Source organism: Trichosurus vulpecula, chromosome 8 (genome assembly GCF_011100635.1).
Source record: "Trichosurus vulpecula isolate mTriVul1 chromosome 8, mTriVul1.pri, whole genome shotgun sequence".
NCBI classification, from domain to species: Eukaryota; Metazoa; Chordata; class Mammalia; order Diprotodontia; family Phalangeridae; genus Trichosurus; species Trichosurus vulpecula.
The window spans coordinates 137,263,969-137,291,147 of record NC_050580.1 but is presented as its reverse complement, the minus strand read 5'-3'; the positions used below and the strand labels follow the sequence as shown (position 1 = coordinate 137,291,147).

Here is a 27,179-nt window from a genome sequence, read left to right as displayed (position 1 = left end):
GATCTCTAAGCACTCAAAGGAATTTGGTCTTTACATACACACAGGGAAGACCAGATGGATGAAGAATGACAATTGCCCAGATTTCAAAGTGCATCTGACTGGATGCACTACAGAACTTGTCCAATAATATGTATATCTAGGACAAACAATAAGCTGAGGCTGAGTTGAAGAGGAGGTACAGAGGAGAATGGATTGCTTGTAAGGAAACTACAAGTAGTTTTACTACACCTAAGCTTCACATCAGAGCAAAAGTTCATCTTTTCAATATAGACATTTTACTAGGGCTACTGTAGAGCAGGGAGATCTAGAACATATGCTACTGACTAAATAGTTGGTTTGCTTTGTTTAGTGTATTTATGGTTTGTGTTTCATCTTTGGTACTGATATATACTAATTTCAAATACTTACAAAACAAGACTACTATATTGTTTCCTCATTTCTTAATATTAGAATTTCAATTTTTAAAATAAATCCCACTTCACTAGTGAGGTACTTTTACTATTCCCTCTTAGTAATAGAGATTAAAATCTGAAAGAATGGCAAATATGGAGACATAAAAGTAAAATGCAGAGATTTGGTATGATACATTTAACATTATTTTGGGGTATACATCTCAGCTAATATTTAGTTTAATCTCCTCCCTACTGCCTGGGTGACCTTGCCTCTGTATTCCTAGATAGCTAAGGCACTGTCTAAGACAACAATGCTCCCTTAATGTTTGCTGAAAGGGCAGCTAGGTGGCACAGTGGACAGAGTGCCAGGCCTGAAGTCCTGAATTTAAATCTGGCCTCAGACACTTACTAGCTATGGGACCCTGGGCAAGTCATGTAACACTATTTCCCTCATCTGTAAATGTTCCTCATTTGTAAAATGAGCTGAAGAAAAAAATGACAAACCACTCCAGGAAACCAAGAAAACCCCCAAATGGGGTCACAAAGAATTGGACACAACTGAAACAACTCAACAACATTTGTTGAAATGAAACAATAAAGTCACATAATTGTCACCTCACATTTCTATATCACTTTGACATTTACAAAGTACTTATTCTACTCATAGTCTGTGAGGTAGATAATACAAAGATTATTATCCCAATTTTACTGGTGAGAAAACTGAGTCTTGAGAAGTTAAGTGACTCAGTCATAGAGGTAGGAAGTAACAGTGTAAAGAGTAGAACTTAAGTTTTATGACTCTCAAGACATTACAAAAGATAGTTAAGAGAAATCCAATTAAAGAAAAAGATGGAAAGAAGAGACGTAAGAGAGAGAAAAAATTTATTTAAGTAAATAGAATAATCAGATGGAACAAAGAACAATACAAAGAGGCATCTCAACCTCCCTGGATCTCAATTTCCTACTTTGGAAAGTGAGACGGTTGGACTAAACAGTCTCAAAAGTTCTGTGATTCTATTACTTAGTCACTAACTAGCCATGTGATATCTTTAAATCCTTCCATATCCTATGAATGTCAACATTAGAAATCTTTGAATTTTTAAGTGATTCAAAATGCAAAGTAATGTCAAACAATGAAAAAAACTTATATTCTCTAAGCTTAATTATTTATGCCCTTATTTAATTATATAGCTAAGACAAAACCTGAGTGGAAAAAAGTTATCTACCAGCCTGCAAATATGTAGGTTGGCAATGAAATTTGAAATTAATTTTAAAACACTCTGTTAAGTCATATAGCACTACATTACAAACAGGATAATTGAAATATGAAGATTGAAATTTTATTATCCAATGCAAGGTTCTTCCATCTATAAATGAATTATGTAACAATTGGACTTTAGCATGTCACTTCATTTTTTTAAAATGTCATATACAACAAATTGAAATTAATGTTTTTTTCACTTTAGTCAAATAAAATACCATTTGAGCATTTTTATTTCCTTCTCTCATTCTCAGTAACTGTGCCTTCTTTTATATGTCATCTCTTTGCCTAGAACTATCCCTTAGTTTTAAATGCATCATGATGATTTGGTCAAAATCCAATATAAAACTTCCATCTTCCATTTGAAACAATCTATCACAGGAAATCTACTCTGCCTAATTATATGAAGTAAACTGATGGCATTTACACTCAAAATATCACTAATATCACCTCCTCCAAATCTCTTCTTTCAAATCATTAAAAAATAAAAAAACCCAGTTGAGCACAGTATATTGTCTATTAATTTTTTCTATTGAGTCTATGATTTAAGAAAGCTGATTAAAATTCTGTTATCTCAATATACATTTATCTTATTACATAATTCAATTGAACAAGCATTTATTAAGAGCCTACTATGATAGAAAGCAGAGTGCTAGGTGTGGGGGAAAGTCAAAACATTTATTGATTTCAAGGTGCTTACTTTCTATTGAAGGGATACAATATTTATGGAGATAAATAAATACAAGGTCATTTCAGCAGGGATAAAGCACTAATACCTGAAGAGTTCAGGAAAGGTTTCTTGTAGGAGGTAATAAGCTTTATAAAAGCTAGAGACTCTAAGACATGAAGATAAAGTAGAATTTAGGTGGGGGAAGGGAAAGGAGGTAGAAAGGTGACTATCTGTGTAAGCTTACAGAGATAGGGAATGGAGTGCTTATGTTGCAAAAGAGCTAGTAAGCCAGGTTAGCTAGAAAGTAGTGTGTGAAGAGTATTCATGACCTGGGGAAGCAATGGCCAGACACCAAGGGTCATATGATTAACTAATCAAAAAAGTGGAAAGGTGGAATACAACCAACCTTTATCACAGTAGCCAATTGTAGAGCTTGCCATCAACACAAGCACACTGACTTTTATCTCCTCTAACCCCTCTCTGCTTATGCAAGCTCTCAATCTCCCAGGTTCTCAGCTTGACATGACTCTGGGGCAGTGACTGTGATTAAGAGTTATTTTCATTTTGGGTGGAACTGTAAGAGTACTATAGGAAAATAGATGGGTTGTGAGAGATCACAGATCTCATTATATTATCATTCCCACAAAATTTGCCTTTCTTCCAAGCTGTACTATTACTGTCAAGAGTATCACCATCCTTCCATTCACCAAGGTTTAAAATCTCAGTATCATCCATGACTTCTCACTTTTCCTCACACTACATATATAATCAGTTGTCAAATCTTGGTTCCTACCCCATATCATTCCTTCCTGTTGCCTTTTCTCTATTTATACTGCCATCACCTCAGTTCAAGATCTTATTACTTCCTTTCTGAACTATTGCAATAGCCTCATATTTGATTACCCTGTTTCAAGTCTCACTGATTTTCAATTCATTAGGACAGAGATGCAAAAGTGATTTTCCTAAAACACAGGTCTGACCAAGTCACTAACCTATCCAATAAGCAATAAGCTACCTGACAGACTTTAGGATCAAATATTATTTTATCTTTATCTCAACCTTATAAAATTCCTATTTTCTTGCCTAAGTTTTATAATGTATGTGAGTATTGGTATAACACAATGCATATACAACTTATAAATAAACTTATACATATGGATGCAAGCTCAACAATTTTTTGCCAATGAGTGAGAAATCAAAAAAGTTTGGAGACACAATACAAGGGGTGACAAAATATAAGGGTCATGGCCATGTAAGTGGCAAGAAGAGAATGAATGTGAAAGACGTTGAACACGTAAAATTGGCAAAACTTGGCAAATGATTGGATCTGAGGGTTGAGGAGAGAGTGAACGATGACTTTCAGGTTTATGAATCTGAATGACTGGAAGATCTTGGTATCCTCAACAGAAATAGGTTAGTTTGGAGGAAAGATGGGTTTAGGAGGCTGCTTCATTTTGGATATGTTGAGTTTGAGATACCAATGGCACATGGAGGTAAAGATGTTCAGTAGGTCTTGGCAAAAAAGGACTGAACAATAGGGATGGACAGATTGATTTTGGAGTCACCTACACAGAGATGAAAACTCATCCCATATCAGCTGATGAGACCACCAAGAAAGAGCATGTAGGCTGAGAATAGAAGAGGACCTAAGCATAATTTAAAAGAGTGTTATCCTATTGTCATTTCAGGGTTGCTCAACAAAATAAGAGAAAAAAAAAGACTAACATGCTGAGAATGTGTTAAAAGGACTTATTCACAAGACTAGCTACCTTATTATTTTTACCTTAGTGTCAAAATATGCTTAAATTCTAAGTAAACATGAATCCTTTACAAAGCCGAAGTTCAAATTCCAACACTGTGGTTGAATAAATCAAAAGAAAAAATTTCCAAAATATACAGTATACTTTTTGATATTTTATTTTAAAAATAGCATTTTATAGGAAAAATATAGTTGAAATAATTTAACATACAGGAATAAAAGCCTCCAAAAATATGGTTTAGTACAGAAATATCAAATAATATATTCTATTCTGCATGTCCCTTTTTGGAAACAAGAGAAAAAAGGGGTAGGGGGTAGAGATGTACAGATGTACATTTAGAAGACAGGGGAAAATGTCTTAAGCAACACCAATTTATTTAAATAAGAATTTGTTAGTAATAAAAAGTTAGAGATTTTAGAGGTGTACCTCTAATGTCTAAAAACAGTATTACATATATTCTAATCCTATAACTTGCTATCTTAGTTAAATTTCATGTTAATTGTTATGAGTATCTCCCTTAAACATTTAAAATGTTGACTTTTCCATAATCTTTAAAAAATAAATTCACTTTACTGGATTCCTAGATACTAGATACGATAAAATTTAGTCATGATTAAATTTCAAGCTAAATATCAAAGGACTATGCAAATTCCTATTTGTACTAGACTTTTATTTATTGTATTGATTTTTTAATAGGCAATCAATTGGGGGTTTGAAATTAATTCTTTAAAAGAGATTTACTATTAAAATGACACTGTAGCTGTTATAACAAGATTTGTATGTTTAGACAAAGGCTAGCCATTTTCTTAAAATGTCTGGACAACTGTTATAGTCATCCATTTGAATCATCTTTGAAGGTGTTTGAAAATAATACAAAGAAATACTTCTACAAATAATTTCGGATTTTAGTGCTTTATACAGATGCATCACGACTTAATCAAATGCTCAGTAAACATTGCTATTAACTACATATTTTTATTTTAATTTTTACCATAAGTTTTTGAAATAAATTTGATTAGGTCAACATAAGCAAATAGCTCAACACAATTAAGCAAACATTTATTAAGTACCTACATATACACATACATATAATAAGCACATGTATGTTTGTGGCGGGTACACGTTTTAACTTATCAATTTCTCAACATATTAAGTGGAAGAAAATGCCATTTTTTCTATCTTATTAAAGTCACGATAAATAATTTTTGCAAAGCAACCCACATGGAAAGTCAGGAATGAATGGGGTAGCTTTTTCCTACACAAAGTTTTTCAAAGAATAGTGCACCTAAATGGAAGAGAAATAAAACATGAAACTGCACAAATACTGCTTGTAGAGACATATCAAACCACTTCTACCTGTTTTCAGGAAAGAAAGTGCTACTGGTCATGTCAGCCATATTCCTTAGTATTCCCCTTAGGAGTTTTATCTTCAAATAAAAAAGACAATTGTGTATGTGTGTAAGCACATAAACAAAAATGAATTTCTAAGAGTCTAAAACAATATTTTTAAGATTGTGACTCACCTGGAGGTAAGAATTTTAGTTGGTTATTAGCTAATCGAAGGTGACGTAAGGACCTTAGACGACCAATTTCTGGGCAGACAATTTCCAAGGCATTGTCACTCAGATCCAGACACTGGAGCTTTACAAGGGAACCAATGGCTTGAATGATAAAAAAAAATGAATTTTACCCATGTTCAGACCTTAAAGAGATTATTCTATCAAAAAATACTTTAATATTAATATCCATATCATATCTGAGTTGATTGTTGAGGTAGTAAAATCATAGGTTTAAGAGAATATTACAGAAGTGAACAGTCAGAAACTCAAAAAATAACCTGAAAAGGAACAAAAATCAGAAATGTGAAAATTCAGACACAAGAAGATACAAAAGGTCATTTTTCTGAGATATTGCTTTTATTTGTACTTGGGATTTAATTTGGAATAAACTAAAAGCCTAAAACAAATGAGGAAGCTTTAAGGTTAAAACTATCAAATATAACCAAAGTATTAAGTAATAATTGGCATAGGGAAAGGCTGGAACTCAGGATCAGGATTTAATAAGAAAAGTGTTATTTAGCTTTTTTCTTCTCATGTAGTTAGTTAGGAAAATCACAGCACTTATGTGCATTTGAAATTTCAATAGAAAAGTGATAAACTTAGTCCACATAAAAAAGAACTGCAGTATGCAAGCTATAGGGGCTTTTTGCAATAAGTTTTTTTCTGAAAATAACAACAAAAACTACTTTACAAAGCAAAATCAATGCTAGTTTGTATGTATTACAAAACTGCAAAGGAACTCACCTTCGGGTACAACAACTATATTATTTGAATGAAGGTACCTAGGTAAAAAGAGAAAGCAAAGTTATAGCTGGTTCCCTCTAGTATTTTGCTAGATCATCAAATGGCAAAATGTTGACTTAGAAGCTTATTAAATAGGCAGAGATCGGGAGTCTTATTATATGAATCTTATCAGACCATAACCAACTACAACAAAACATGGAATTTACCATTGAATTTATTTTCACATTCCATTTAGACTATGGTACCAAGAACCCAACTTTTCCTAGTGGGTTTGTGGCTACTGCTAATCACATTAAACATCACTCACAAACACAACAATTATTTGCTGTAATAGCAACTGTTTAATTTATGAGTATACCAAAGATCTTTCATAAAAATGAGGAACTTACAGAATGGATAAATTGGGTGGAAAGGAGGAGTGAGTCTTCATTTTATAACAGAATCCACCAAATGGTTTAGTTTCCCTAGTCACAAAAAATGGTCAGTTTATAAAAACTGGATTTATATACATTTTTCAGGGACACACCTGTGCATAAAATTAAGTACAAAAATTTAATATATAACTTTTAATTTTTAATGGAATCATAAAGTAATCACAGAACATATTGTGCAAGGATGGATGTCCAGTATGTCTAAGCAGTTGCATGTTGTGGACCAAAAGTGGAAAAATAGCGAACTTTGTGTCTGATTTATAGTACCCTCAGAAATATTAAGCCCTTCTAGAATATAATTTTCTCTCTCTGAAATAAGCTGTAATAAACAAGGAACTAAGTCCTTATTTTCTAAATTTTAAATATGTTGACAAGTCCAGGCAGTTCTAAGCAAAGGAACAATTTTACAGGGAAGTATCTTTAGCACACTCTGGTGGTGAATAAACACAACTACTATCATTTGAGCATCATGCAACCTTTCTTGCAAGGCTATTTAATGACTGATAATTATAAAATAAATTAATCTAACATATAATATCTACAGCATTGATTTAAAACAAACTGATTTTGGTCAACTACATGGTCAACATTTACATGATTTTGTTTCTACTTTTTTTAACATATCTGTAATAATTTATATCTTCTCAGCAGCTACTAGAAAATACACCTATTTTCAGTTTAATTGTATTACTTTAATTTCTTCTTTACTTTCACAAATACTAAAAGAATCTTGGTTTCCTTTGGGGATAAATGAGAAAATTGCCTATATGGGGACTAATAAGCATAAATGCAGACAGGAATTTGTGTTAAGTCCCACAGTGCTGCTTGAAGCACAGCCTAAATTGAATTCTGTGGAAGAACACAGTTGAGTGTTGGTGGCAAAATTTGAGCCCAGGTCTTACCTGCAAGCCCCAAACCATATTCACTATGCAATACTGCCTCTTTCCAAATTTTTTTTCCCCAAATAATGCCTGTCACACCTAACAATTTAAGTGAAAGAAAAACTGAACTTTTAGGAAACTATTGTCCAGTTAATTAATAAAATCATATTGGACTGCCAAGTTTCTAGTTCCAAAATAACTTAAACAAATGTATATTTCTAGCATGTACTTTCTTTGGTGTGTGCTCAACATTTTCCACCTTTTATAACACTCCAAACATTAATTCTAGGCAGGATTTCCTGCCTCTTATCAAGTAAAACTGGGCATTCTTTGTGCCAAAAAACTAAACACAAGTAAGTAAAATGCCCATGTATAGTAATGTTTCATTAGCACAAAAGCCAAGATACTTCATTGAAAAATGGGGATCAAAAGAGTAGGATTATGCAGTCAGCAAAATTGTTGGCTATTTTTGTGTCTATTTTGTTTACTCAAGGCCTGTCTAAAAGCACATATCTCAAAATGTCCGTATTTTCTCCATTCCACTTCAGCTACAAACAGAGAAGGTTACATGTCCTTGCCATCACCCACAAGGGTTTAATTTCTCTACTTATGAGCTCCATAATTCCTTTACTTGTTCATTTTTTTTTATCATTCCAACCTTCCCTATGTCTTACAACTCTCTAATCCTGTTCTTCATTCTAATGATGTGGAGGTCATCCATTCCTTCTACCTCTCCGTTCTTTCCTAGGCATTCATCCCAACACTGACTACACTATTCTTGCTTCCCTAGATGGACATCTTGATTAACCAACTCAACTCCATACTATCCTCCACCGTAGATTTCCTTGTTTTATCACTGATCACATCTTGACCACCCCTATCCTAGATTACTCCCACCAATCTTTGAACTTTTCTCCTATTTGCATCCTATCAAACAGAGCTGAAGGAAGTTGTGAAATGTACAGATTTATGTTATACGATTTCATGGGTCTCTCTCTGCAGCTGGGTAAATATTCTAGTCCTCCCTAACAGATTTGCTGTCCCATTCTCCACACTGACTGTTCTGTTCCAAACTTCTTTCCTCAAACATCCTACAGCCCTGCCCCTTCCCCATAGCCTCAATGCCAAAGATCTTCCTCATACTTGACCAAAAAAATTGAGAGCGCCCTCTTCTCTCCTCTTCCTCATTTCCATATCTTCCTTTCTTATCTCATCCCTTTCGGACTCCTAAGCAAATTGCCCTGCTACCATCTCCATTCTCTCTCACCTCCTCCTTATGTAATGCTTATCTCCTTATCTAATTTCTCCTTATGTAAGGCTTCTTTCCCCGATACCTAAGTATAACAGCACCCTCATCTCAAAAAAAAAAATCTTCACTTGATCATAAAATTCCCATCTCTACTCACCTTCATTGCTAAACTTAAGAAAATCATTACAACTGGTGCCTCCACTTCATTTTCTCTCACTCATTTCTAAACCGTCTGCAATGTGGTTTCCTACCTAACTTATCATTCAACTTAAACTTCCCACTCCCAAGTTACCAGTGATCTGTTCATTGTCAAATCAAAGCCTTCTTGATCTCCGTGCAACAGGCGATACCTTAGCTCTTCTCTTTATGGATATTCTTTGTTCTTCTGTTTTTGGAGACACTCCTGGTTCTCCTACTACCTATCTGATCATTTCTCAGCCTCCTTTACTCACTCTTTGTTCATGTTACATTCTCTAATCATGGGTAACCACCAAGGCTCTATCTATCCTGGACCCTTTTCTCCTTTCACTCTATACCATCACACTTAGGAATTTTATCAGCTCCCATGGTTTCAATGACCATTTCTGTGCAGAGAACTCTTATATCTATATATCTAGCCTACACTCTCTCTCCTGAGTTACAGTCATGCATCTCTAACTGCTTCTTCGATATCTTGAACTGGATGTCTCATAAGCATCACAAACTCAACATGTCATAAACATAACTCATTATCTCCTCTCCCCCTTTTCCAAACTATCCTATTACCATTGAAAGCATCACCATCTTACCAATCACCTAGACTAGTATCCTTGGTATTCTCAAGGTTTGAGAACCTTAAGTTCTTAAGGATTCCTTGATACTACATGTCTTATAGTCCTCTTCTTTCCACTCACACAATGCTTGCTTAGGCTGTTAACTCTTACCTGGACTATTACAGTAGTCTTCTGGTTGATCTCTCTGCCTTAAGTCTCTTATCACTCCAATCTATCCTCCTCTACTAAGCTGCCAAGACAATTTTCCTAAAGGGTTGTTCTGAACACATAAACCCTCTGCTAAAGGAGCTCTGTTGACTCCCATCACCTTTAGGATCAAAAAGTCCTATTTGGCATTTAAACCTCAACTATAAATTTTCAAGTATAAATTAAATGTTTTCTTATATATTTTTAGTTCCAAATTCTTTCCTTCCCTCTCCCTCCTCCCACTCACTGAGAAGGCAAGAAAAACTAAAATCACTACAAATATATATAGTTACACATTAGCTATGTTTAAAAAAAGGCAAGAAAAAGAAATGAAGAGAAAAAAATGCACTGCAATCTGCACTCAGTCCACCAGCAGTCCATCAGCTTTCTATATGGAGGCGGATAGCATATTTCACCATAAGTCCTCTGGAATTGTGGCTAATCACTGTGTTGATCAGAGTTCCTAAGTCTTTCAGAGTTGGTTATGTTTATAATACCGTTATTACTATATAATTGTTCTCCTGGTTCTGCTCACTTCACTTTGTATCAGTTCTTCCCAGGTTCTTCTGAAACCATCCCATTCATCATTTCTTACAACACCATAATATTCCATCACATTCATATACCATAACTTGTTCAGCTATTCCCCAGTTGATGGATATCCCATCAGGTGCCATTTCTTTGCCACCACAAAAAGAGCTGCTTTAAATATTTTCATACATATGGGTCCTTTTCCTCATTTTTTGATCTCTTTGAGGTACAGACCTAGTAAAGGTATCAGTGGGTCAAAGGGTATACATAATTTAACAGCTTTTTGGGTATAGTTACAGATTGCTTCCAAGAATGATTGAACTAGGTCACAGCACTACAGATAGATCATTAGTTTTTCACTATTTTCCAAAATTTCCTCCAGTATTTGTCAGTTTCCTTTTTTTTTTATCTTAACCAATCTGATGGGTATGAGGTGGTAACTCAGAGTTGTTTTCATTTGTATTTCTCTAATTATTAGTGATTTAGAGCATTTTAAAATATGGCTATTGATAGCTTTGGTTTTTTCTTCTGAAAACTGCCTATTTTATATCCCTTGATCATTTATCATTTGGGAAATAGCTTTAATTCTCGTAAATTTGACTCAGTTTCCTACACATTTTAGAAATGAGACCTTTGTCAAAGAAATTTGCTGCAAATAATTTTCCCCAGTTTCCTGCTTTTCTTTTCATTTTAGCTGCACTGGTTTTATTTGTGCAAAAATTTTTTAATTTTATGTAATCAAAATTATCCATTTTACCTCCCGTGAACCTCTCTATTTCTTGTCTGGGCATGAACTCTTCTCCTACCCATAGATCTGACAGGTAATTTCTTCCATGTTCCAATAATTAGTTTATGATATCACCCTTTTAAAAGTACCTATTTTGAACTTATGGTATGAGATTTTGGTCTACTCCTAGTTTCTACCAGACTGCTTTCCAGTTTTCCCAAGAGTTTTTGTCAAATAGTGAGCTTTTGCTCCCAAAGCTGGGATCTTTAGATTTATTGAACACTAGGTTACTATGCTTATTTGCTTCTTTATATTGTGTGCTAATCTGTTCAACTGAGTAATCTCTCTTTTTCTTACTCAGTACCAAATTGTTTTGGCAACTATAGTTTAGTAGTATAGTTTGAGATTTGGTACTGTTAGGCTCCCTTTCTTCTTATTCTTTTTCATTAATTCTCTATACATTATTGACCTTTCATTTCTCAAGATGAATTTTGTAATTTTTTCTAGCTTTATAAAGTAATTCTTTGGTAATTTGATTGGCACTGAATAAGTAAATTAATTAATAATATAGTAAACGAGTAAATAAATTTAGTTGGTATTGTCATTTTTATTATATTTGCTTAGACTATAAAGAATATTTCTCTAATTATTCAGATCTGTCTTCATTTGAGTGAAGAGTGCTTTGTAATTGTGTTCATATGGTAACATGGCCTCATCTTACTTTTCTAGTCTTCTTACACATTATTCCCCTCTATGCATTCTACATTCCAGCTATGCTGGCCCACTTGCAGTTCATGGCACAAAACAATCTATCTCCTATCTCTGTACCTTTGTACTTGTTATCTTCCATGCCTGAAATTCTCTGCTCCCTCATCTCTATCTCTTAATTTCCCTAAATTCTTTTAAAACTCAAGTCCTACCTTCTGCAAAAGGTCTTTCCCAATTCCCATAGAAGCTAATACCTTGCCCTTTCAGATTATCTTCATCTGCTCTACATATTTCTTTTATATCCTAGTAATTTACATTTTGTCTCCACTATCACAATATATGTCTCTAGAGGGTTGGTACTGTTATTTTGCCTTTTGTTGTATCCCCAATTTGGCTCATAGTAAATGTTTAATAAACACTTGATTAACTATGAGTTAAGACAGACAAAGCTTACATAATAAATGAAATAAAAATTCCATTTTAAATATATTAGACCATTTATGATCACTCATTTGAAAATGCTTTTTTAAGACTTTTGATAATGAGAATTATAAGCTGAAGAAACATTTCCAATGTTTCAGAGAAAGAGTTGTTACTTAGCTCTTCTTTTAATCAAACATCAGTATACACCATGGCCAATAAGAAATTTTAAAAGTCCTATAAAAACAGAACACTGATCTGACAAACAAGATGCCAGAGAAAGTAGGTCTCAAAATAACTCTCTCATCCTGGAACTTCAAAACAATATGAAATGCTCCAAATATGTAGTAATTAAAAATTGCACCAAGAAGAGAAATGTCTTCATACAATGTAAAGCCTTCTCAAATATCAGCAGAGTGCTGAGCTATATGAAAAACCCACTCACCCTAACCATCTGCCATTGTTCATCCCAAGACCAGCCTGAACAATCTGATAGGCTCTGGCTGTGGTAGCTTCTACTCTGTCCCCCCACTCCTCCCAATTCCTCATTACATCCCTCAACAGGGAAAGGACAATGAATTTGTTCAACCAAAAGAGTGGTCATTTATGGGGGATGTAAGGGTAGCCCTGAAAAGCAGAAGTGACAAAGGAAAAACACAAAACCAGTTATGGTGTTTTCTCCCTAGAGTTTCCACCAGCAAGGAGCCACAGTGGACGGAGAGCTGGGTCTGGAGGTAGGAAGACCAAAGTTCAAATCTGGCCTCAAGCACTTACTAGTTGTTTGACCACGGGAAAGTTACTGCCTCAGTTTCCTCGCCAACAAAATGGTGATAATATAACGGCAACTACTTTACAGGGTTGTTGTAAGGATCAAATGAGATATTTGTTAAGCAGTTAGCACAATGCCTGGCACATAGTAGGTATTTAATAAATGCTTGTTTCCCTCCTTCCTCCTCAACTCCCAACTCAAAAAAGTCATGAAAGCTGTATGGCCCTTATGGCACAAACAGAAGAAAGCATAAGACAGAGTGCAAAGGAGAGTAGCACAAACAGCTCCAATGCTTTACTCAATAGACTGATTAGAAGAGATGGGTGAAAGCAGCAAGAAGACTGGAAAAGGACTAAATATAAATATCAAAAAAAGCACAAGGATTTTTTTTAAAGTAATTTCATTATTGTAGGGAACTCCAATAAGAAACTTCTTCTATCAAAGCAGATCAGCACCTCTACTGCAATGTGTTGTCTTAGAAAGTCACCGCAGGTACTGAGAGACTAAGTTAGTTGTCCAAGGTCACGCAGTTAATACACGTGGGCCGTGAACCTAGATCTTCCAGCTCTCTATTATGTCATTTTGCTTCTCTAAAAATAAGGTCAGAAAAAAGGAAAGCCTTTACCCCCCCCCCTTTTTTTAGTTAAAAAGTAGAAGTCCTTAGATAAACCAACAGTGAGACTCATCATAAGGAAAAACGAATAAAAAAACTCATGTGAAAACACAATGAATAAAATATTATACAGTGACAGAAAACAACCTGAAAAACCCCAGTGAAAAAGCAGACAAGACAATGAATTTTATGGAAGCCCTAGAAACAAAGGAAAATAATCTCACATTTCCAACTGCCTTTCAGATATCTCAAACTAAATGTCCAGTAGCTATCTTAAACTAAACATATCCAAAACAGAACTCATCTTTCCCCCCTATTCCTGCTAACCTATTACTATAAAGTGCAACAATATCCTCCCAATCCCTCAGGCTCACTACACAGGAGTCATCCTTGACTCCTTGCTACCTCTTATACTCCCCCACATCCAAGCTGTTGCCAGGGCCTGCTGATGTCACCCCTGCAACATCTCTTGAATTCTTCCCCTTCTCTCTAACACTGCTGCCATTCTAGTGCAGACCCTCATCACCTCACTCCTGGACTACTACAACAAGTGGGTCTGCCTGCCTCAACCAGCCCTACTCCAATTCATCCTCCATTAAGCCACCAAAGTAAAATGTAGGTGTGACCATGTCATTCCCCTATTCAATAAACTCCAGTAGCTCCCTATTGCCTCTAGGACGAAATACAAAATGCTCTAACATTCAAAGTCCTTCATAATTTAGCCCCCTTCTACCTTTCCATTCTTCTTATACCTTACTCCTCCCCCTTCCCCATACTCTCTCATCCCGTGACATTGGCCTCTTGGTTGTTCCATAAACAGGACACTCCATCTCTTGGCTGCAGGCATTTTCTCTGATTGTCCCCCATAGCTGGAATACTATCTCTTCTCAACTCTACCAACTGATTTCTCTGGCTTCCTCTAAGTCCCAACCAAAATCCCATCCTTTACAGGAAGCCTATCCCAACCTCTCCAAATTCTAATGCCTTCTCTCTTTTAATTATTTCCTGTATATGGTTTGCTTTGTATATATTTCTTTGCATTTTGTCTTCCCATTAGAATATAAGCTCCTTGTGGTCAAGGGTTGTCTTTTGTCTCTCTTTGTATCCCCAGCACTTACCACAGTGCCTGACACATAGTAGGTGTTTAATAAATGTTTATTGATTGATTAAATGTGTAACCTGGCAATTTTCAGAAGAAATCAAAGCTATCAATACTCACATTTTTAAAATGCTCTAAATCGCTAAAGATTAAAGAAATGCAAATTAAAACAACTCTGAGATATCATCTCACACCTATCAGACTAACACGTTAAAAAAAATGACAAATTCTGGAGGGAATGTGGAAAAACAGGTACACAGATGCACTACTGGTAGACTTGTGGACTGGTTAGACCATTCTGAAAAACATTTGGAACTATGCCCAAAGGGCAATAAAACTGTGCATGACCTTTGACCCAGCAATCTCACTACTAGGTCTGTATCCCAAAGACATCAAAGAAAAAGGAAAAGGACCTATTTGTACAAAAGTATTCACAGCAGCTCTTTTTGTGGTAGCAAAGAATTGGAGATTGAGGGGATCTCCATGGACTGGAAAATGGCTGAACAAATTGTGGTACCAATTGTGATGTGATTGTGATACTATGGTGCTATAAGAAATGATGGGGAGGGTTGTTTTAGAAAAACCTGGTTAGATTTATATGAACTCATGCAAAGTAAAGTGAGCAGAATCAGAAGAACACTGTACATAGTGACAACGATATTGTAACAATGATCAATTGTAAAAGACTCATTTACTCTGATTAAGACAATGGTTAAAGACAATTTCAAAAGACCCATGATGAACAACGCTATCCACCTCCAGAGAGAGAACTGATAAACTCTGACTGCAGATTGAAGCATGCTTTTTAAACTTTCTTTATTTTTAATGTGTTTTCTTTTGCAACATGGCTAATATGGCAATATGTTTTACATGACCTCACATGTATAAAAGAAATCAAATTGCCTGCATTCTCAAGGAGGCGGGAGAGAATTTGGAACTCAAAAGTTTCAAAAATGATTGTTAAAATTTTTTTACATATAATTGGAAAATATTTAATAAAAAAATAATTTTTTTAAAAAGGTATAATTTGGGCACTATGGACTACATATTTAGATATTTAAGATTAGCCCAATAAAGAGAAGGGTGTGCCAATCTGCAAAAGATAAAAATGGAGAAATGAAAACACAAATAGAACATATAAAACAAAATTTGAAAACAGAAAAGTCTGAGGTTAGGAAGCTCCATATGTGTGCGTATACACATAAACATATACACACACACACACATACACACACATATATATATATATATATATACATATATATATATATATGCATACACACGCGTACAGACACAAGAAAGTGAGCAATTAAATTAATACAGAGAGAAAAGTTTCCAGAATTTTTTTTCATAACTCTGTCCTGTGATTTCACTGATGTAGGGATCTTCTAGTGAAGAAACTCCTTCTACCCACACAGACTGGTACCTCCTCTACAACCTATATTCAGAGATTTGCCAGAAGCACCAAAAGATTAATTGGCTTGTCCAGGGTCACAAATCTCAGTCTTCCTGACTTGAAGTTGGTCTCTAAACACTAGGCAATACTGCCTCTCTAATTAGAAGGAATGCAATGAGAGTCTAAATCAGCTTAGCACAGACTTGAAGTTGAATTAAAAGCTAACAAAGAATTCCTGAGGTTGGGCTGGACAACAGAAAAGAACCATGATAAACATTAGATAGAAGTAGAAAATTTCCAAACATTTGAAAAGCACTAACTGATCCAAATCTGAAACGAGCATCCCCTGATTCATCAACAGCAGATTGAAAAACTAGAGGTGGGACTATATACAAGGTGCTAATTTTCATAGTAGTTATAGGAGATTGGGTCAGGGTTTTCAATAGGAGCTGATAATCAACAGGAAAAGCAGCTGAGGTGGTAGAAAGGGCAACATATTTAAGGAAGTTTTCCCATCTTTTCAGGGACAGAGATTAGAGATGCCCAGGAAATTGGAACTACGAAGTCATGAACTTTCCCTGGAGAAACGCCAGTTAAAAATTTTTAGGTTGCCTCGATCACACATGGAAGAGCAATTCAAGGTCCCACAATGAACTACAAAGAGTTTATATAGAATTCTGGAGCCAAAAGGGCAATGGGAAATCTAGCACAGAATAAGAAAGAAGCTCATTTAGATCAGTGAAAAAAATGAAATGGAAAGCTTCCATATTAATAATGGTATCACAACTGTTTTCTGAAAGTAATCAACAGGAAATGCCCAAACAGGAAGATACATAAGTGGATTATTTTATCCCTGTAGTCAACTAAAACAATATTATTAGACTGTTAATAAGTTTTTCTTTCTTATTTTATGTTGTTTTCTTCCATGTCCGTAAGAATAGCTATACTTGTTTTAAAAACTGTAATTATTAGAATTCTTTACGGTAGTGTCACATTTATTCAATCTCAGCATTGTAATTTTAGAAAATATTATAAAATTTTGTTGTTCAATACTGTAGATCCCAAACAATTTAATTCAGCAAATAACATTCTATTTTGTATTGCAGTTGTTTGTTGAATTTGTTGGAATCTACAAAATTAAATGTTAATGCTATAGATATTATAGTACTGTGGCTATAAAAAAGCAACCAGATCAACTGACATAGGAAACAGAATACTTCAGGGAAAATGCCACTTTGTTTCACAATACCTCAAATTCATTCATTCATTCAACATTTATTAGGTTCGCACTGTGTGTGAAGCCCTGTGCTAAACACTAGGGTAGATACAAAATTTAGATCAGGCAGTCCCTGACCTTCTTTAACAAACATTTATTAAGCAATTACTAATGTACTATGCTGGGTTCTGAAGATTAAAAAAAAAAAGTGAAACAGTTCCAGCCCTCAATGTTCTTTCTTGGATCACAGATATAGAGTTGTAAGGGAGCTTAAAATTTGGTTAGTCAAGTCCTCATTTACAGAAGAGGAAGCTGAGGCAAAGACAAGTTAAGTGACTTGCCCAAGGTCAATGTGAAATGTAAATAGTCACTCCCTTCAAGGACCTTATATCCTAGTAGGAGGATAAAACACAAATCTAGATAATTTTCCAAATTGCATGTTAAATGCCTTAAGCAATTGTCTAGCACTTTTCTGTTGTGTTTTTTGGTTTGTTTTTCAGATTTTTTTTTTTTGGTGGAGGGAGGGTTATTTAAGACGAAATCATCACTGACCAGATAGAATCAAGGAAGGCTTCAAGGAAAAGGGAATATCTGAGTTGAACATTAAAGGATTAAAGAATGGGAGAGAATTCAACAGGTAAAGCTGCATTTCAAATTCAACATGTTTTAAATGAACTCATTATTGCACCATCATCTCAAACCGACTTCTCCTCCAAATTTCTCTACTTTTATTGCATCATCTTTCCAGGTGCCAAGATCACAATGTTAGAGTTAGCCTTGACTCTTCCTTTGCCCTCCATTCTCAAACAGTTGCCAACTCTCATTGATTCTACTTCTGTTAACATCTCTCAAAACCATCTCCTCCTTTCCATTCACAAATTCACTAAACTAGTTTTAGCCCTTGTAACTTCTTGACTGCACTATTGTATTAGCCTCCTAAAAAGTCTACATGCTTCTCTCTATAACCCTTTCTACAGAGAGCTACCAAAACAGATCTAACCATGATTTCCTTGCCAAAACATCTTCAGGAGTTCCCTATTAACTCTAGGATAAAATATAAAGTCCTTAGCCTAATATTTAAAATGTTTCTCACTATGACTATAGTTAGGGCTAATTCTAGCCCCCAGTAATTGCTTTTAGTCTGCCTTAAAGATGCATAACACCCCTAGTCACAAAGAACTGAAAAGTCTCAAGTGAATTTTAACAACTATATTATAACGCTGAGTCTGTAAAGTAGATCAGGATGATTAAGATTTAAATCAGAAAATCAGGCCATGAACAAACTCAATGACACCTTTGTTCTTTGTTTTGCTATGAAGCCCCTTATGACGTAATGGTTACCTGTGTAGAGGAATGAGGCCCTGGGCAAGTTTCTCAGAGTCCAGGCAAGGCCATGAAAGCAGGCACCTATTTCTAAGAGAAAAGGCTCCAAAACCTACAAAGTGAACAGCAGGGTGAGCCAAACTTTCTCCTCACCTATTTCCTTTCTTTCGTTTTTTTAATATGTGATCATGTAGGTGGAGAGAAGGTGACTGACATGAGAAATACTGTGGAGATAGAATTGACAAGATGTGGCAACTGAATGGATTTGGAGGCTGAGAGTAAAGATTCAAGGATGACTCCAAGGTTACAAATCTGTGTTACTGAAAAGATAGCGGCACACTTAATAAAAACAGAATGTTAGGAGGAATGAGTTTCAGGGTAAAGAAATTAGGTTTGGTTTTTTTTTTTAAGAAATGTTGAGTTTGAGATGTGGACATGTTCAGCAGGCAGTGATGCAAGACTTAATCTCAGTAGAGCGATAAGGCTTTGATGCTGTCAAAGGTCCTACCATCTGATCCCAGCTCTGCTACTTAGAGTATGCCCGTATGACTATGGGCAAGTCATTTGCCTTCTCAATACATCATCGATAGAGTGAAGGGGTCAAATTAAATCAAGGGTTCTTAAACTTTTTTTGCATCCTAGAATTTTTTGGCAGTCTGGTGAAAACTATGAACCCTTCCTTAGAATAATGCTTTTAAAAAATTGAGGGAAATGCTAAATCAGTAAAGTTATTGAAAATAAAAATTAATTTTTTCCCATCCAAGTTCAAAGACATCCCTGAAATATACAATAGGCAGGGTTCACAGATTCCAGGTTGAGAACTCTTGGATTAAATGACATTTAAGGTGTCTTCAAGCTCAAATCTATAATCATAATCATAAAATAGTTTTAATTCAATGTAGGAACAAAAGCCAGTGAGAAAGGGGTTAAAAATTAATAGTGAGAATTTGGAAACATTGGATACAGACATTATTTTCAAGAAATTCAGCAATAATGTTCAAGATAGAAATGTTAGAGAGAAGAGCTAGTAAGGTCAAAGGAAGGGTTTTTTTCATTTTTGAACACTGAGAATCTTGAACGTATTTATAGGCAGATGAGAAAGAGCCAGTGATTGAAGATTTACGAGAGAGACGTGCCGGAGCTAGGTCTGGAGGAGTCAGAGGAAAATGGAATCAAGGATAGAGATAGGGGTACTCTAGTGGAGTGTACATTTATCTCCTTTCATAACCAGAGAAGAGGAAAAGAAAGGGGTATGAGGAGGCTGAGCAGTTTTGAAGAATGGCGGTAGAGCTGAGGGAATTCATATTGGATGGTCCCAATCTTCTCAATGCATGGAAACTAGAACATCTGCTGGTTTTAGGGAAAAGGAGAGAAGAAATGGCATAAACATCAATAAGAGTAGAGTAGGTTGGAGGGGCAAAAATAAGGTCCCAACTTAGATTAAGTTACAAAAATGGAGTGGATACTCTAAAACAGATGTGGGAAACCTGCGGCCTTAAGGCCTTATGTGGCCTTCTAGGTCCTCAAGTAAGGCCCTTTGACTGAATCCAAACTTCACAAAACAAATCCTTGTTCTGTAAAACTGTACCTCAGTCAAAGGGCCACATACAAAAACCTAAAGGGCCACAAGTGTAGGCTACAGGTTCCCCACTCCAGCAAGTCTAAGAGATACCAATGCCCTAGAAATAATACCTATCTTCTCTAGCCATAGGGAACTTCAAGATTCTTTAGTAGCCAAATTTTATGAGTCTATGGTTAAACAAAGAAAATACATTTGAACAGGGCATTCATCTTAAGGTCCATCAGAACTAGAGGTCAAAGACCTATACCATTAAAAATCATTAAAGTGATACATCCTATTACTAAAAGTAACTTACATCTAGTTACTATAGTATAACTAGAGTTATACTATAATTTTTTTTAAAGAAAGTTGACACTTACAATTCCACAAGGTTTGGGAGCTTCTGAGCAAGATCTTCTGGCTGGAAAAAAAAAATTCAGGCTTTACTGTTTTTAGTTCAAGGAAAAGCAAGGAAAAATTTCTAGTTACCATAAATATATGCTATTATATTAATATTAAAATAATAAACATATTATAAAAACTGAATATGACTGTTCAGGTTACTAAAGTTTTGTTAAGTTTTCATACTATGTTTTGTCAAGAATGACACTTCTTTACAGCATAGTATAGTTATCAATATATGGGATGTGACTAAAAAGATAAATGCATTGCAATAGTCCTTTCTACATTGTGTTTTTGTGAAAACCATTTCTTGGTTTGTAATTATGGTCACTGTTACCATTTGTAATTCCATTTATTCATTGAGTTCAACTAATAAATATTAAGCTTCTAGCATGACAGAAGGTACTGATGGAGTTTCAAATTTAACAAACTCAAATTAAAATTTGAAGAAACAATTTATTACACATTTGGATCTGAAACAGAAACAAATTTTAGATAAGGCATGATCCCTGAATTTAAGGACCTGACAATCTAGTTCAGATATTTAAGAGTGGTACAATTTCAGATGCAAACAAACTATGAGGGTTCAGAGGCAGAAACAATCCCTTTCCACAGTTCATGTAAAGATGTAACACAGTATCTGGGTTTTAAAGAACACTCAAGATGTCAATATGCAGTGACGAGAACTGGACAACATTTCAGACCAGAAAAGGGTTTGAAAGGCAACAGTGTGAGAAAGAGAACATGAGACAATGTTTGGGAAAACAGTAAGTCATAACAACTTTTATATACATATCTACATAGATACATCTATCTATATGTATGTATGTATGTATTTACTGCATTTTATAGTTTGCTTCAAAGACCATCCATGAATGTTTACACATATTATCAGAGCTACTCCAGTCTGATTGCTACTTTTCTAAGTGGTCTGTGCCTCCCCATTTCACAGGGTTACAGTATTTCTTCTTGCTATCTACATGTTCGCAGTCACATCACATGATTAAAACAGGACACAGCCACTAGATGGTGAAATATTCTCATAAACAAAGAAAACAGGCATCTCCCTTCAAGAAACTTACATTGTACAAGGCAGTTATGCCACAGAAATAAAGATAAGGTAACTTGAAAGGTGAAAGCACTCACAAAGGAAACTGGGAAAGGCTACTGAAGGAAATGGTACCTGGGCTTGAGACTTGAAGGATGATAGGGACTTCTAAAAAGCAGAGATGAAAAAGGTATATTCCACATATGGGGTACAGCATGTGCAAAGGCAGGGTATCAGATCTTAATTTCCGGGAGCAGCTACTAGCCCTGTTGGAGTGGAATATAAAATTTTAAAGGGGAGTAGTAATATGATATTCTGGGAAAGCAAATAGGGTTGTGGATGAAGACTTGAGCAGGGCACCAACATGGTGCCTTAGGAAGAAGACTAATTTGGAAGTTTGTGGTAGATGAATTACAGAATGCAGACAGGAACCAAGGAGAACTAACTTAGGAATCTATTTTAATCGTACAAGCAAGAAGTGATAAGTATTTGAACTAGGGTAGGAGATGTGTGAATAGGAAGAATGTAACCACAGAGACGTTTTAATGAAATGTGGCAATCGATCGGTTACATAGGGAAAGGGCAAGGAAAGACCCAAGGATGATGCCAAAGTTTTGAATGTGGGTGCCTAGAAATATGCTTGAGTCAACACAAAGAGAAGACTGAAGGGAGGCAACAACTTCAGGAAATTTGGAGGAGAAATAAGATGTTCAGTTCCATTTTGAATATGGGTTTGGATCGCTTGCAAAATAAGGGCTGAAGTTTATAGTGTTCTAGACTTAGTGAAACTCTTTACATGTTATCTCATTTGAGTCACTCTTAAACAATCCTGTGAGGTAGGACCACAGGTATCATCATATCCACTTTACAGATAAAGAAACCGGGGTTCAGAAAAGTTAAGACTTATACATGGTCATATAGCATGTCAATGGCAGGGTTTAAACAAAAGTCTTCCTGACTTTCAAGATAGTATGGTATCTACTGCATCCTCAAATATAGGAAGGTTATGATCTGAATCAGACAAGGGAATCTTCAAAAACTGCTAACCTCAGTCAATTAAAATACAAGCTGGAAAGCACCATGCTTATACTAATGGAAAGACTTCATTTTTAGTGTTCCCATCCTGTTTTTTTTTTTTAACATACAGTATATAGGTAACATAAATTCACTATAATAGGGGGGCGGAGCCAAGATGGCCGCATGAAGGCAGCATCTTACCGGAGCTCTCTCACAAGGTCTGTCAGATTCCCATAAAAAAAAGTGAATTTGAGCAGATTTGAGAGAGTCAGAAACCGCAAGCAGTCTGCGTGGGGCAAAATTTCCGAGCTGGGAGCGTGTGAAAGGACGGAGGCATGACCGTAGGCGGGGAGAGTGCTCGGTGCGGAGCTTCTCCAGACCAAGGGCAGAAGCGGGCTGGCTGGGAAACCCACGTGGGAGACGGGCTGGGAGAAAGCTGGGCGCCTGAAACCAGCGGAGATCCCCGGCCTCCCAACACCGGAGGCAGGTCTGTTGGAAGCGACGAGAGGCAGCGCAAGCCACTGGCCGCCACTGCCATGAAAACACCAACTACTGAGGCTTGCAACCCAAACGTATGAAATGCGGCTTCTTGAACTTCCAGGAGGTTGTATGTGGCCAGGTAAAGGGCTTCTAATCCCTCTCCTCCCCACCCAGAGAATTCTCAGGGGGGGGAAAAAGAGAAAGCTGGAACTGAGAAGAAAGTAGTGGGGCTTCAGTGGTCAAATAGTAGAAGTTCATCAGTCCCAGAGGGGCAGAGTTGGCAGCGGTCAACGCCAGGAGCCCAGACATAACCTTGCTCCCCCAGGGGAAGTGCCAGACATCAGCTCAAACAACAAACAGCTGAGACCACTGCTGATAAGCAGGTGCTGGAGAGCACCCATAGGGAGTGAGAAGCCAGGGAGCCAGACACCTCCCCCACACCTCAGGAAACTGAAGGCTATAATTCTAGACTCACAACTCCCAGAATAAGAAAGCTGGGACAGAAAGCCCTGAGGCCCAAAGGTAGAAATTCGTTGTAAAGCCAGGAAAAGGCAAACCAACATGAAGAAGAACACAAAAAAACCAAGGACAATAGATTCCTTTTATGGAGACAGGCAGGATCAAAATACCAACATAGAAGAGGACAGCAATGACACTGTAGATACATCGGATACCTCAAAAGGTAGTATGAACTGGTCTCCAGCCCAAAAAGCACTGCTGGAAGAGCTAAAGGAGGATTTTAAAAACCAAATTAGGGAGCTAAATGAAAATATGGAAAAAAAGGTTGGTGAAATGGCTATGGAGATTCAGAACCTAGAGAGAGAAAATAACACCCTGAGAGGTAAAATCAACCAATTGGAAATGGAGACTCAAAAGCAAAATGAAAACACTAACTCATTAAAAATTAGACTTGAGCAAGTGGAAGCTAATGAATCTATGAGGCACCAAGAAGTAGTAAAACAAAACGTAAAGAATGAAAAAATAGAAAAAAATGTGAAATATCTGATTGGCAAAACAACTGACCTGGAAATAGATCCAGGAGAGACAATTTAAGAGTTATTGGTCTACCGGAAATCCACGATGAAAAAAAGAGCCTTGACAGTATCTTCAAAGAAATTATCAAAGACAACTGCCCAGAGGTCCTAGAACCAGAGGGCAAAATAGTCATTGAAAGAATTCACCGATCACCCCCTGAAAGAGATCCCAAACTGAAAACACCAAGAAATATTATAGCCAAATTTCAGAGCTATAAACTCAAGGAGAAAATACTGCAAGCAGCCAAAAAAGAAAGCAATTCAAATATCGTGGAACTACAGTCAGGATCACGCAGGATCTCTCAGCTTCCGCATTAAAAGACAGGAGAAATTGGAATATGATATTCCAAAGGACAAAGGAGCTGGGACTACAACCAAGGAACAACTACCCAGCAAGACTAAGCATAATTTTCCAGGCAAGGCGATGGACATTCAATGAATAAGGGAATTCCAGATCTTCCTGATGAAAAGGCCGGAACTCAATGGAAAAATTTGATCTCCAAATACAAAACTCAAGAGAGACATAAAAAGGTAACTGGGGGAAAAACCCCACAAACCTTATTAACCAATAAGGGCAGGTTGTTTACATCTTTATGTGGGATTATATCATCTTATGTATGTTTTATATAGATATATACATATATATATATATATATACACACACACACACACACACACACACACCACACATATAAGTCAGTCTTGAGAATGGTACAGCTATTATGACAATTGAAAGGGATATACATAGGTTGTGAATGCCTGTATAAATTAACTGATATAAAGATATAAAATATAAGTAAGAGATATAAAGGGAGGGCTATGAGAGAAGCAGTAAGGAGGTAGTAGAAAAGGGTAATTACACCAAATGAAGTGGCACAAAAACTATTATAGTAGAGGGAAAGAAGGGAGGGAGAAGAGCAGTATTTGAGCTTTACTGTCATCTGATCTAGTTCAAGAAGGGAATAACATACCCTGATAAGTTTAGAAATCTAACTTGTCCTACGGGAAGTAGGAGGGGAAGGGGGGAAAAAGGGGAGGGGGGTGGTCAGAAGGGTGAGGAGAAGTAGCAAGTGGGAAACGGTAAGATAAGGGAGGGAATAAAGAGGGAGGGTTATCTGAGGAAGGTGGCGGTCAAAAGCAAAACTTTGTTGAGGAGGAGAAGGGGAAAGGAGAAATAAAAGCATAAACAGGGGGAATTAGGATGGAGAAAAAGACACAGATAGAAATCATAACCCTGAACATGCAGGGATGAACATTCTCACAAACGAAGCAGATAGCAGAATGGATTAAAAACATAATCCTACAATATTGCTGTTACAAGAAACGCATTGAAACAGGGGGATACACATAGGGTAAAGGTTAAAAGGCTGGAGTAAAAAATATTGTGCCTCAGCTAAAGTAAAAAAAGCAGGTGTAGCAATCCTAATCTCAGATAAAGCAAAAGTAAAGATAGATTTAATTAAAAGAGATAAGGAAGGACATTATATCCTGCTAAAGGCACCATAAACAATGAAGCAATATCATTGCTTAACATATATGCACCAAGTGGTAGGCTTACAAATTCTTAGAGGAGAGGTTAAGGAGTTACAGGAAGAAATAGACAGCAAAACTATAATATTGGGAGACCTCAACCTCCCCCTTTATGAACTTGATAAATCTAACCTCAAAATAAATAAGAAAAAAGTTAAGGAGGTAAACAGAATTTTAGAAAAGGCACATATGATAGACCTCTGGAGAAAACTGAATGGGGGTAAAAAGGAATATACTTTCTTCTCAGCAGTACATGGCACATACTCAAAAATTGACCATGTACTAGGGCATAAAACCTCACAATCCAGTGCAGAAAAGCAGAAGTAGTCAAAGCATCCTTTTCAGATCATGATGCAATAAGAATCATTTTTAATAAAGAACCATGGAAAAATAAGCTAAAAACTAATTGGAAACTAAATAATTTAATTCTAAAGAATGAGTGGGCCAAAGAACAAATCAGAGAAACAATTAATAACTTCATTCAAGAGAATAACAATAATGAAACAACATACCAAAACTTATGGGATGCAGCAAAAGCAGTTCTTAGGGGAAGTTTTATATCCCTAAATGCCTACATGAATAAAATAGTGAAAAAGGAGATCAATGATCTGGGCATACAGCTGAAAAAGCTAGAAAAAGAGCAAATTGAAAACCCCCAATTAAATACCAAATTAGAAATAATGAAAATCAAAGGAGAGATTAACAAAATTGAAACCAAGAAAAACTATTGAATTAATAAATAAAACAAAGAGCTGGTTTTATGAAAAAACCAACAAAATTGATAAACCTTTGGCCAATTTGATTAAAAAAAAGAAAGAAGAAAATCAAATTGCCAGTATCAAAAATGAAAAGGGTGAGGTCACCTCTAATGAAGAGGAAATCAAAACAATAATTAGGAATTATTTTGCCCAACTGTATGCCCATAAATTTGACAACCTTAGAGATATGGATGAATATCTACAAAAACATAAACTGCCCAGGCTAACAGAGAAGGAAGTGAAATTTCTTAATAACCCCATATCAGAAAAAGAAATTGAGCATGCCATCAATGAACTCCCTAGGAAAAAAATCTCCAGGGCCAGATGGTTTTACATGTGAATTCTATCAACATTTAAAGAACAACTAATTCCAATACTTTGTAGACTATTTGGGAAAATAGGTGAAGAAGGAGTCCTACCAAATTCTTTTATGACACAAATATGGTACTAATACACAAACCAGGTAGAGTCAAAACAGAGAAGAAAATTATAGACCAATTTCTCTAATGAATATTGATGCAAAAATTTTAAATAAAATATTAGCAAAAAGATTGCAGCAACTCATCACGAGAATAATACACTATGACCAGGTAGGATTTATTCCAGGAATGCAAGGCTGGTTCAATATTAGGAAAACTATT

General features: G+C 35.9%; 1 protein-coding gene across 3 annotated transcripts in view; it reads right to left on the bottom strand.

The window, feature by feature from the left end:
- The window catches only part of LRRC28 (leucine rich repeat containing 28), a 185,714-nt gene that overhangs the window by 130,666 nt on the left and 27,869 nt on the right, over window positions 1-27,179 (bottom strand). For all 3 annotated transcript variants that reach the window (XM_036734583.1, XM_036734584.1, XM_036734585.1), the window contains exons 3-5: window positions 20,650-20,690; window positions 6,387-6,424; window positions 5,607-5,744 (exon numbers count right to left, since the gene is read on the bottom strand). In XM_036734583.1, coding sequence (XP_036590478.1) covers window positions 5,607-5,744; window positions 6,387-6,424; window positions 20,650-20,690 — 217 coding nt within the window. The remainder of the gene's footprint in view (window positions 1-5,606; window positions 5,745-6,386; window positions 6,425-20,649; window positions 20,691-27,179) is intronic.